General features: G+C 37.0%; 1 protein-coding gene across 2 annotated transcripts in view; it reads right to left on the minus strand.

Moving 5' to 3' along the window:
* Positions 1-7,034: 7,034 nt before the first annotated feature.
* The window catches only part of CC2D2A (coiled-coil and C2 domain containing 2A), a 141,125-nt gene continuing 137,710 nt past the window's right edge, over positions 7,035-10,449 (minus strand). For both annotated transcript variants that reach the window (XM_055086129.1, XM_024119191.3), the window contains 3 exons: positions 9,500-9,558; positions 8,505-8,682; positions 7,035-7,248 (listed from right to left, as the gene is read on the minus strand). In XM_055086129.1, coding sequence (XP_054942104.1) covers positions 7,060-7,248; positions 8,505-8,682; positions 9,500-9,558 — 426 coding nt within the window. In that variant the 3' untranslated portion in view covers positions 7,035-7,059. The remainder of the gene's footprint in view (positions 7,249-8,504; positions 8,683-9,499; positions 9,559-10,449) is intronic.

Here is a 10,449-nt window from a genome sequence, read left to right on the forward strand (position 1 = left end):
GTGGTGTTAGCTATAACTTCTCTTCTTTCATTTTTAATTTTCTTTGTACTCTATTTTTATGTTGATGAGTCTGGATAAAGGTTTATCAATTTTGTTTATCTTTCAAAGAACCAACTCTTAGTTTCATTGATCTTTTCTATTGTTTTATAGTCCCTATCTCATTTATTTTCCTCTGATCTTTATTATTTCTTCTTTTCAGCTAACTTTGGGTTTTGTTTGTTCTTCTTTTTCTAGTTCCTTTGGATATAAGCTTAAATTTTTATTTGAGATTTTTCTTGTTTCCTGAGGTGGGCTTGTACTGCTATAAACTTGCCTCTTAGAACTGCTTTTTTGCTGAGTATTATAGACACTGGATCATTGTGTTTCCATTTTCATTTGTCTCCAGGTATTTTTTAAATCTCTTTTTTGATTTCTTCAGTGATCCATTGGATGTTCAGTAGCATATTGTTTAGCCTCCATGTGCTTGTGTGTGGGTTGTTTTGGTTTTTTTTTTAGGTAGTTGATTTTTAGTCTTACAGCATTGTAGTTGGAAAAGATGCTTGACATGATTTCAGTCTTCTTAAATTTACTGAAACTTGTTTTGTGGCCTAGCACGTGATCTATCCTGGAGAATGTTCCATGTGCACTTGAAAAGAATGTGTGTCGTGCTGCATTTGTATAGTATGTTCTCTATATATTTAAAATCCATCTAGTGTAATGTATCATTTAAGGCCAGTGTTTCCTTATTGCTTTTTTGTCTGGATGATCTGTTCATTGATGTGAGTGGGGTGTTAAAGGTTCCTTCTATTACTGTGTTACTGTCAGTTTCTCCCTTTATGTTTGTTAATATTTGCTTCACATTGTTAGGTGCTCCTTTGTTGGGTGCATATATATTTATAGCTGTTATGTCTTCTTGTTGGATTGACCCCTTTTATCATTGGGTAATATCCTTCTTTGTTTCTTGTTATAGTCTTTGTTTTAAAGTCTATTTTGTCTGATATAAGTGTTGCTACCCTGTCTTTCTTTTTATTTCCATTCACATAGAATACCTTTTTACGTCCACTCACTTTCAGTCTGGGTGTGTATTTAGGTCTGAAATAAGTCTCTTACAGGCAGCATATATGTGGTTACTTTTTTGTTTGTTTATTTAAAAAAATCTATTCAGCTACTCTAAGTCTTTTGACTGGAGTATTTGGTCCGTTTACATTTAAAGTAATTGTTGATAGGTAATGTACTTTTTGCCATTTTGTTAATTGTTTTCTGGTTGTTTTGGTAGTTTGGTTTGTTCCTTTTTTTCTTTTGTCTTCTTCCCTTGTGACTTGATGACTATCTTTAGTGTTATGTTTGGATTCCTTTCTCTTATTGTGTGTGTTGATTATGGTTTTTGGTTTTAGGTTACCATGACGTAGGTAGGAAGATACATAGATAGGTATATGTGATTATTTAATGTTGATCTTTTTTAGTTTGAATGCATTCTAACAACCCTGCATTTTTACCTCCCTCTCCACAATGTTTTGATATCATATTTTACATCTTTTTGTTCTGTGTATTTTTTGACTACTTATTGTGGATATAGATAATTTTACTACTTTTGTTTTTTAATTTTACTACTAGCTTTATAAGTGGTTGATATACTACCTTACGGTATGTTTGCTTTTATTGATGAGACTTTTGCTTTTGTAATTTTCATATTTCTAGTTGTGGCCTTCTTTTTTTTCCACTTAGGGAAGTCCTTTTAACATTTCTTGTAAAGCTGTTTTAGTGGTACTGAAGTCTTCTAGTTTTTGCTTATCTGTAAAGCTCTTTATCTCGCCTTCAAATCTGAATGATAGTCTTGCCAGATAGAATATTCTTGGTTTAAAGTTTTTTTTTTTTTTTTCATCAGTTCTGTCCCTTCTGACCTACAGGGTTTCTGCTGAAAAGTCAGCTCATAGTCTTATGGGAGGTCCCTTGTATGTATCTAGTTGTTTTTCTCTTGCTGCTTTTAATATTCTCTCTATCTTTAATTTTTTGCCGTTTTAATTCTAATGTGTCTTGGTGTGGACCTCTTTGAGTTCATATTCTTTGAGACTCTCTGTTTCCTGGAACTGAATGTCTGTTTCTTTTCCCAGGTTAGGGAAGCTTTCAGCTATTATTTCTTCAAATAAGTTCTCTGCCCCTTTCTCTTCTCCTTCTGGAACCCCTATAATGTGAATGTTAGTGCACTTGACATTGTCTCAGAGGTTCTTAAACTTTCTCATTTTTTAAAATTCTTTTTTTTTTTCAGCTTTGGTATTTCCGCTACTCTGTTTTCCAGTTCACTGACTGTTCCTCTGTATTTAATCTACTGATGATTCCTTCTAGTGTATTTTTTCTTTTTATTGTATTCTTCACCTCTGTTTATTTTTTCTCTATATTTTCTAACTCTGTTAAACTTCTCACTTTGTTCATCTATTCTTCTCCTGAGTTCATTGAGCATCTTATGATCATTATCTTGAATTCTTTGTGGGTTAGATTGCTTATTTCCACTTTGATTTGTTCTTCTTCTGGGGTTTTGTCTTTTTTCTTCATTTGGAACATATTCCTCTGTCTCTTCATTTTGCCTAATTCTCTGTTTATTTCTATGTAACTAGTAGGTCACTTAGCTTTTATGATCTTGGAGAAGTGGCCTTCTGTCGGAGACATTTAATGGGGCCAAGCAGCACCCTTCCCTCTGCTCACTAGTGCTATATGTTCTAGGGGGTGTCCTCTTTGTGGGCTGTGCGGGCCCTTCTGTTGTGGTGGGGCTGACTACTTTGGGTGTGTGGTAGGTGGGGCTGGCCCCTGGCCCAGTTGGCTGCTGGGCCTTGCCTTGTGCGGTGGCTGCTGGCTCACTGGTTGTTGCGGCTGAGTCTACGATGGCAAGCTGCATGTCCCAGGGGGTCCTGGGGCTGGTGCTGGCTGCAGGGGCTGGGGGTACCTGGTGTTGGTGGTGGTCCAATACCAGGTGTGCTGTTAAGCCCCCTGCACTAATAGACTAGAGAGAGTACTCCAGAATGGTGCTTACCAGCACCAGTGTCCTAATGGTAGAATGAGCTCCCCAAAATGGCACCCCCAGTGTTTATGTCTGTGTGGGGAGTCCCAGTTCCCTCCTACCTCTCAGGGAGTCTCTCCAGGATCAGCAAGTTTGTCTGACCGAGATGTCTTTCAAATGACTACTTCTTCATTGGGACTTGGAGTGATTGAGATTTTGTGTGTACCCTTTAAGAGTGGAGCCCACTTGTCTCTCACATATGCAAACCCCACTGGCCTTCAAACCCAGACATTCTAGGGGCTCATCTTCCAGGTGCAGGACCCCTGGGCTGAGGAGCCCAATGTGGGGCTTGGACCCCTTGCTCCTTGGGGACAACCTCTGTAATTGAGATTATCTTTCCATTTGTGGGTCATCTACCCAGGGGTGTGGATCTTGACCCTACTGTGACTCCAACCCCCTTAGCCATCTCATTGTGGTTCTTCATTATATCTTTAGTTGTGGAAAATCTTTCTGCCAGTTGTTCTCATAGATGGTTGCTCTGTAAATAGTTGTAATTTTCCTGAGCCTGTGACAGGAGGTGAGCTCAGTGTCTTCCTTTTCCACCATCTTGGCCACACCTCTCTGGATAGTTAGTGGTTAATGAAACAATATATACACTTGGCTTAAATTTATATTGAGTTTTGTGATAGATTTTATGAAATATTGAAACTGTTTTTAGAATAAGAGGCAACAGTTAAGTAAAATGCCTTTTGTTACCTGACATACATCAAGTGCCATGTACTGGGTAGTGTTTTAAGTACTTTAAATATACTGACTTTTAAAATCAGTACAACAATGTGATGAAGTTGGTCATGTGATCATCCCAATCTTATATATGGGGAAAGCTAAGTAACAGAGAGGTTAAGTAACTTGCCCATGGATTACCCAGCTAGTAAGTGGCAGAACTAGTATTTCTCCAAAGCTCATGCTCTTAACCACTCAACTATCCTGTCTCTATATTGCTATATTGGTAATGACTATTATGGGTCAGACCTTGAATTCTCCTTTGAAGGGTTCATAGTATAAATATCAGAGGCATGTAAACACATAATCATAATTTGATAGGGAAAGGCATAAGGGAATAAAGGTAAAAAAATGCCCTTAACTTGGTTCTTCTGTCTTTATGTTTTTTGTTTTGTTTTGCTTTTAAGTGAGACTGTATTCCAGCTACATCAGTGGTTTTCAGCTGGAGGCAGTTTATCCCATAGAAGACATTTGGCAATGACTGGAAACATTCTTGGTTGTCACAACTTGGCAGAGGGGAAGAATGCAACTGGCAGCTAGTGGGTAGGTGCCAAGGATGCTGTGAAACATCCTACAAAGCCCTTCACAAGAAATAATTACTTGGCCCAGAATGTCAATAGTGCCGCTACTGAGAAATCCTGTTTTACATATTTCTATTTTGTGTACATCTTTCCGTGTCAGTACATACCTTTTATTCCTTTTAGTATTATCTGACTTTGGCTTCATCAGTTTGGGCTGTTGTAACAGAGTACCATAAGCTGGATGGCTTAAACAACAAAAATTTATTTCTCACAGTTCTAGAGGCTGGTAAGTCCAGAGTCAGGGTTTCGGCAGATCCACTGTCTAATGAAGACTGTTTCTGGCTTGTAGACAGCCATCTTCTCATTGTATCCATGCATGGCATAGAGGGGAAGTAAGCTCTCTCCTGTCTTTTCTTAAAGGGCACTGAATCCCATCTTGAGGGCTGTATCCTTATGATCTAATTAACTCCTAATTACCTATCTCTCTCTCTTTTTTTTAAATTTTATTTTTGGTTGTGCCAGGTCTTAGTTGCTACAGGCAAACTCCCTAGTTGTGGCTCGTGAGCTCCTTAGTTGTGGCTCACCAGCTCCTTTAGTTGCAGCACGTGTGCTCCTTGGTTGCAGCCAGTGGGCTCCTTAGTTGCGGTCAGTGGGCTCCTTAGTTGCAGCTCGTGGTCTCCTTAGTTGTGGCATGCAAACTCTTAGTAGCGGCATGCACGTGGGATCTAGTTCCCTGACCAGGGATGGAACCCCGCGTCCCCTGCATTAGAAGGCATATTCTTAACCACTGCGCCACCAGAGAAGTCCCTCTCTCTTTTTTTAATTGAAATATAGTTGATTTACAATATTATGTTAGTTTCAGGTACATTACAATACAGTACATTATAGGTTATTACAAGATACTGAATATAGTTCCTTGTGCTATACAGTAGATTTTTGTTCTTCATCAGTTTTATATATAGTAGTGTATATCTGTTAATCCCATACTCCTAATTTATCCCTCCCCCACCTTCCCCTTTGGTAACCATAAGTTTGGTTTTTGTGTCTGTGAGCCTGTTTCTGTTTTGTAAATAAATTCATTTGTATTAATTTTAAGATTCCACATATAGGTGATATATAATATTTGTCTTTGTTTGACTTAGTATGATAATCTCTAGGTCAATCTATGTTGCTGCAAATGGCAATATTTCATTCTCCTTTATGGCTGAGTAATTATTCCATTGCATATGTATATACACCACATCTTCTTTATCCATTCCTCTGTTGGTGGACACTTAGGTTGCTTCCATGTCTTGGCTACTGTAAATAGTGCTGCTGTGAACATTGGTGTGCATGTATCTTTTCGAATTAAGAGTTTTCGTCTTCTGGGTATATGCCCAGGGGATTGAGTGGGATTGCTGGATCATATTGTAACTTTTTAGTTTTTTAGGGAACCTCCCGACTGTTTTCCATAGTGGCTGCACCAGTTTACAGTCCCACCAACAGTGTAGGAGGGTTCCATTTTCTCCACACCCTCTCCAGCATTTATTGGTAGACTTTTTGATGATGGCCATTCTGACCGGTGCGAGGTGATATCTCATTGTAGTTTCAATTTGCATTTCTCTAATAATTAGTGATATTGAGCATCTCATGTGCCTGTTGACCATCTGCATGTCTTCTTTGGAGAAATGTCTATTTAGGTCTTCTGTGCATTTTTTGATTGTGTTGTTTCTTTGATATTGAGTTGTATGAGCTGTTTGTATATTTTGGAAATTAAGCCCTTGTTGGTTGTGCCATTTGCAGATGTTTTCTTGCAGTCCATAGGTAGTCTTTTTGTTTTGTTTATGGTTTCCTTTGCTGTGCAGAATCTTATAAGTTTGATTAGGCCCCGTTTGTTTATTGTTTATTTTATTTCTTTTGCCTTGGGCGACTGATCTAAGAAAAAATTGCTGCGATTTATATCAGAGAATGTTTTGCCTGTGTTCTCTTCCAGGAGTTTTGTGGTATCACGAGTTACATTTAAGTCTTTAAGCCATTTTGAGTTTATTTTTGTGTATGGTGTGAGGGAGGGTTCTAACTTTGTTGATTTACATGTGGTTGTCCAGCTTTCCCAGCATCCACTTTCTGAAGAGACTGTCTTTTCTCCATTGTATATTTTTGTCTCCTTTGTCAAAGATTAATTGACCATAGGTGTATGGGTTTATTTCTGGTCTCTCTGTTCTATCTGTGTCTTGTTTTTGTGCCAATACCATGCTGTCTTGATTACTGTAGCTTTGTAGTATTTTCGGAAGTCTGGGAGGATTACATACACCTCCTGCTTTGTTCAGTTTCCTCAGGATTGTTTTGGCAATTCTGGATCTTTTGTGGTTCCATATAAATTTTAGGATTATTTGTTCTAGTTCTATGAAAAATGTCATGGGTAATTGATAGGGATCACATTAAATCCGTAGATTGCTTTGGGTAGTATGGCCATTTTAACAATTTTCTTCCAGTCTAAGAGCATGGGATGTCTTACTGGCAAAGAAGAAGAGCATTCTAAATAGGAGGTGAGCAGGTACAAAAGCATAGAGGAATAAAGCTCATAGGGTAAGCGGGAACTCTTGAGTTGTCACAGTTGAATTTAGGGTCAAAGTGGCAGAGTCAAGGCAGACTACTAAATAAAAACACTTATTTTGCATATTTTGAAAATGATAATTTTATTTCATTATTTGTAAGTATTTTCTTCCCTTTGATCAAGAGCACTTAAAAAATATTCTCATATCTGAATTATCATTTTTACATGATATAAAACATACAATGAAAAAATTATCTGTTGCGTATAAGGGAGGCAACATATATCCAAACAGACAAAACATTTTTGGGATATGGGTGGATATATACAGCTAAAGCAAATTCAACATTAGGCGCGTCAATATTATGTACTCCAGTGCTGTACACAGCTTCAATTAAAGGCTTCACTTCAGAGTATGGCATGTGAAGGGGAAATCCAGAGAACTGAAGGAAAGCAAAACAAAATTTTTAGTCATTAGTGAACATGAAGTTTTCACTATATTTTTTCTCTAAGTATGTGCAGTTCTTAATATTCTTAATAGGAAGTCTTCCTTTTGGATCTTAAAGTCATTTATTTAGTTTTGTTTTTCTGTCCAGCTATATATTAGCAATACAGAAAATGGAGAGAGGCTAAATGTCTTTTTTTGTTTTAGTTGCTAACATACTGACTTGGTGTTTAAGACATCTGTTAGTCACTCAGCCACTCTCCACTGTTTCCTTCTTTCTTCCTGATAGCCCCAAGTTTGTATAGAAACCCATGCAATTCCAGGGACCTAGGTTAAGTTAATACCTTCTATCCCCTTGGCCTCAGTGTTGATCTACAGGAAAGAATGTATAATCTAGGAAACTTGAAAGGGATAGTGGCACACAGATGCTCTCTCCTGCTCAGAGCAATATGTGTGCAGATGTGAGTCCTGCCGGGAACTATTCCAGCCATTTGCTACCACAAGAAAAGCCATCCTGTGGGTGATGCCATCACATGGAGGAGGACAGAGTGGGAAGACTTGCAGACATGTGGTATAGTCCTGATAGCTACTCACCCCTAACTTTTACCTAAATAAGGCCATAAGTTGTTAATGTTCAAGCTTGTTTGAAGTAAGTTTTCTGTTACTTGAATTGAAAACATCCCAGCTGAAAAATGAGCCTTATAAGGTAAAGGTAATTTTTAGTCAGTGAGTAGAATTAAATGTACAACTTGAGTTCATACTGTTTAGCCAATGAGGCTTACTGTTTTAGTTTGAGACTACTTTCTAGGTTTTAGGATCCAGATAAACGATGTGAACACACAGCACTACTGACAGGCAGTAGAGAAAGCCTATTAATGAGAATTTTTCTTAGCAATGAAAAGCAATTAGTATAAAATATCCTTTAAAAAAAATCTGACCAAGAATGGTTGGTTTCATCTTTATGCTCAGTTGAGTCTAACATGATTTAACCAGATATTTTCATTTTATTTAATACTCTTGCAATTTTATAAAAGATATTATTTTTCATAGGACCCGCCAACAAAAAAAGGTGGTGTTTTGGTTTTATAGAGGCATTTTGCTCTTTAATCGTAGGTTCATTCTTGAGATTTGAACTTCTAATCACATTTTTTAGTCTGTGCTGCTTCATCTGTGTACTTTGGGGAGTAATTTAGGCATTTTGATTCCAAAAACCCATAGTACGGAGCAGTTTCCAATTTGAAATGAACTACTTACCCTGTAGTCTCCTAGCTGTTTCAGCAGTTCTGCTCTGTGGTCGTCTTCCACATCTTCTCCATGATTTCTTTCTAATAGGGGCAAGAAGTGACGCAGAGTAGAGGTACAGTATCTATTCCACCGAGTCAGATGGCGAGGCCTCCAGTCCATGATTTTTTCTTTTAGTATTTTTTCAATCCTGTTTATAAAAAATAAGCTCCATTTTTTGGTGACTTGACTTTTCCCTTGTAAACAAAAATTAAAAAAGTGTTCTGAAACTATTAGAAGAAACAAGATTTTTGTTGGGAATTTGTTGTTCTTAGGATCCCAAATAAGGCTGTATTTGAAATTTGCAGTTGAGAGTAAATTGGTATTTTTTAGTAATAATACCTTAAAAAGGGTCACATTTAGTCTTGTGCAGTTTGACATGCTGCTCTTCACACAGCTTGAGACAGTAGAAAGGGCACACAGGCTTTGAAACTAGAAAGGTCTGGCTGGGCTCAGAAGCCTCCTTTAACACTTGACAAGTATGTGGACCTCTCTGAGCCTCAGTTTCCACGTGTGAAACTGGGGAAATAAGTTCTAGTTTACAGCATTATAAGGATTATTGGGGCTCAAATAGGCTCTTACTAGCTTTCTACATGTGTTAGGTTTTTAAAATAGCTGAAGTTCACTTAAGCACTAATTGGACAAAATAGGCATATTTAAGCTGAGGGTTATATTGTCTGAACAAGACCCATACATAACATGACGTTGAACTCCAATCTGAGGTAAAGTTTTTGGAGAACTACCTATCATTGCTGGATTTCACTGCTGTATGTCTCACACCATGCTGATGCTAAAGCCGCCTTTTGAGCCTTGGGATTTTGAGATCACATTTGTACTTTGCATCTATAAACATGAATTAAAGTTTAATTGCCCAAATTATTTCACATTGATCCAGGCTGAGAATTGTTTAATTGGATATTAACACTCCTAGTGACAGACTGCATATGGATTTATGGATATCAAGTGACCTGTCTTGTAGTTCAGCTGCAGCCACTTTGTCGGTGTGCTGGTAAATTAGCTCTTCTGGCTATAAAAGAAAAAATAGTTCAGGAATTTTAGAAATCAGTTACACTTAATTTCAATAGCTATACATCCTTTTCTAAATTTTTTTTTTTTAATTATGAACTCTCAGACATGCAGTTAGACATCGAGGATAATGTAACAGATACAGATATACCCAAGACCTACTTTAAGTAAAGCATCACAAATTATAATGCTTTGTGGTTCTTTCTCAATTTTATCACCCTTTTCTGTCACAGAAGTAACCATGATCTGAATTTGTATTTTAGCACTCTTTCATTCAACATATACTGAATACCTACTGTGTGCCAGGCACTTATACAAGTGAAGGGGATAGAGCTGTGAATAAAATCCCTGCTCTCATGGTGTTTACATTCTAGTCAGTGGAGATAGGCAAATTAGTGAAATGTGTTTATGGTTCAACTCCAGATGTATGTATCCCTAAACAATATATTGTACTGCATGTTTTCTGAACTTTATGTAATAATTTTATACTGTAAACATGCAATTTTTTCTCAACATTATATTTAGAATAGCAGATACATATTTTCAGTGTGCTTACTAAGATTAATGAATATTAATTCATTTGTGTAACTACTATAAAATATTCTACTATATACCATAATTTATCTCTTCTGTTGTTCCAATTTTAGGCTTTTGCAAACAGTGCTCCTATGAAAATTGTTATGTTACCTTGTATACATGGGAGAATTTCTCTAGGGTGATTTTTCTTAAAACTTCTTTTGGAAAGGTTTGATCCACAGTAAAAAATACATTTTATATTACACACACAGTATCTATCTATATATCTATAGCTATCACATTTAAAGTTTTAATAAACAATTCTCATGCTTACTATTTTTTTTTTTTTTTTTTTTTTGCGGTACACGGGCCTCTC

Source organism: Physeter macrocephalus, chromosome 7 (assembly GCF_002837175.3).
Source record: "Physeter macrocephalus isolate SW-GA chromosome 7, ASM283717v5, whole genome shotgun sequence".
NCBI lineage: Eukaryota > Metazoa > Chordata > Mammalia > Artiodactyla > Physeteridae > Physeter > Physeter macrocephalus.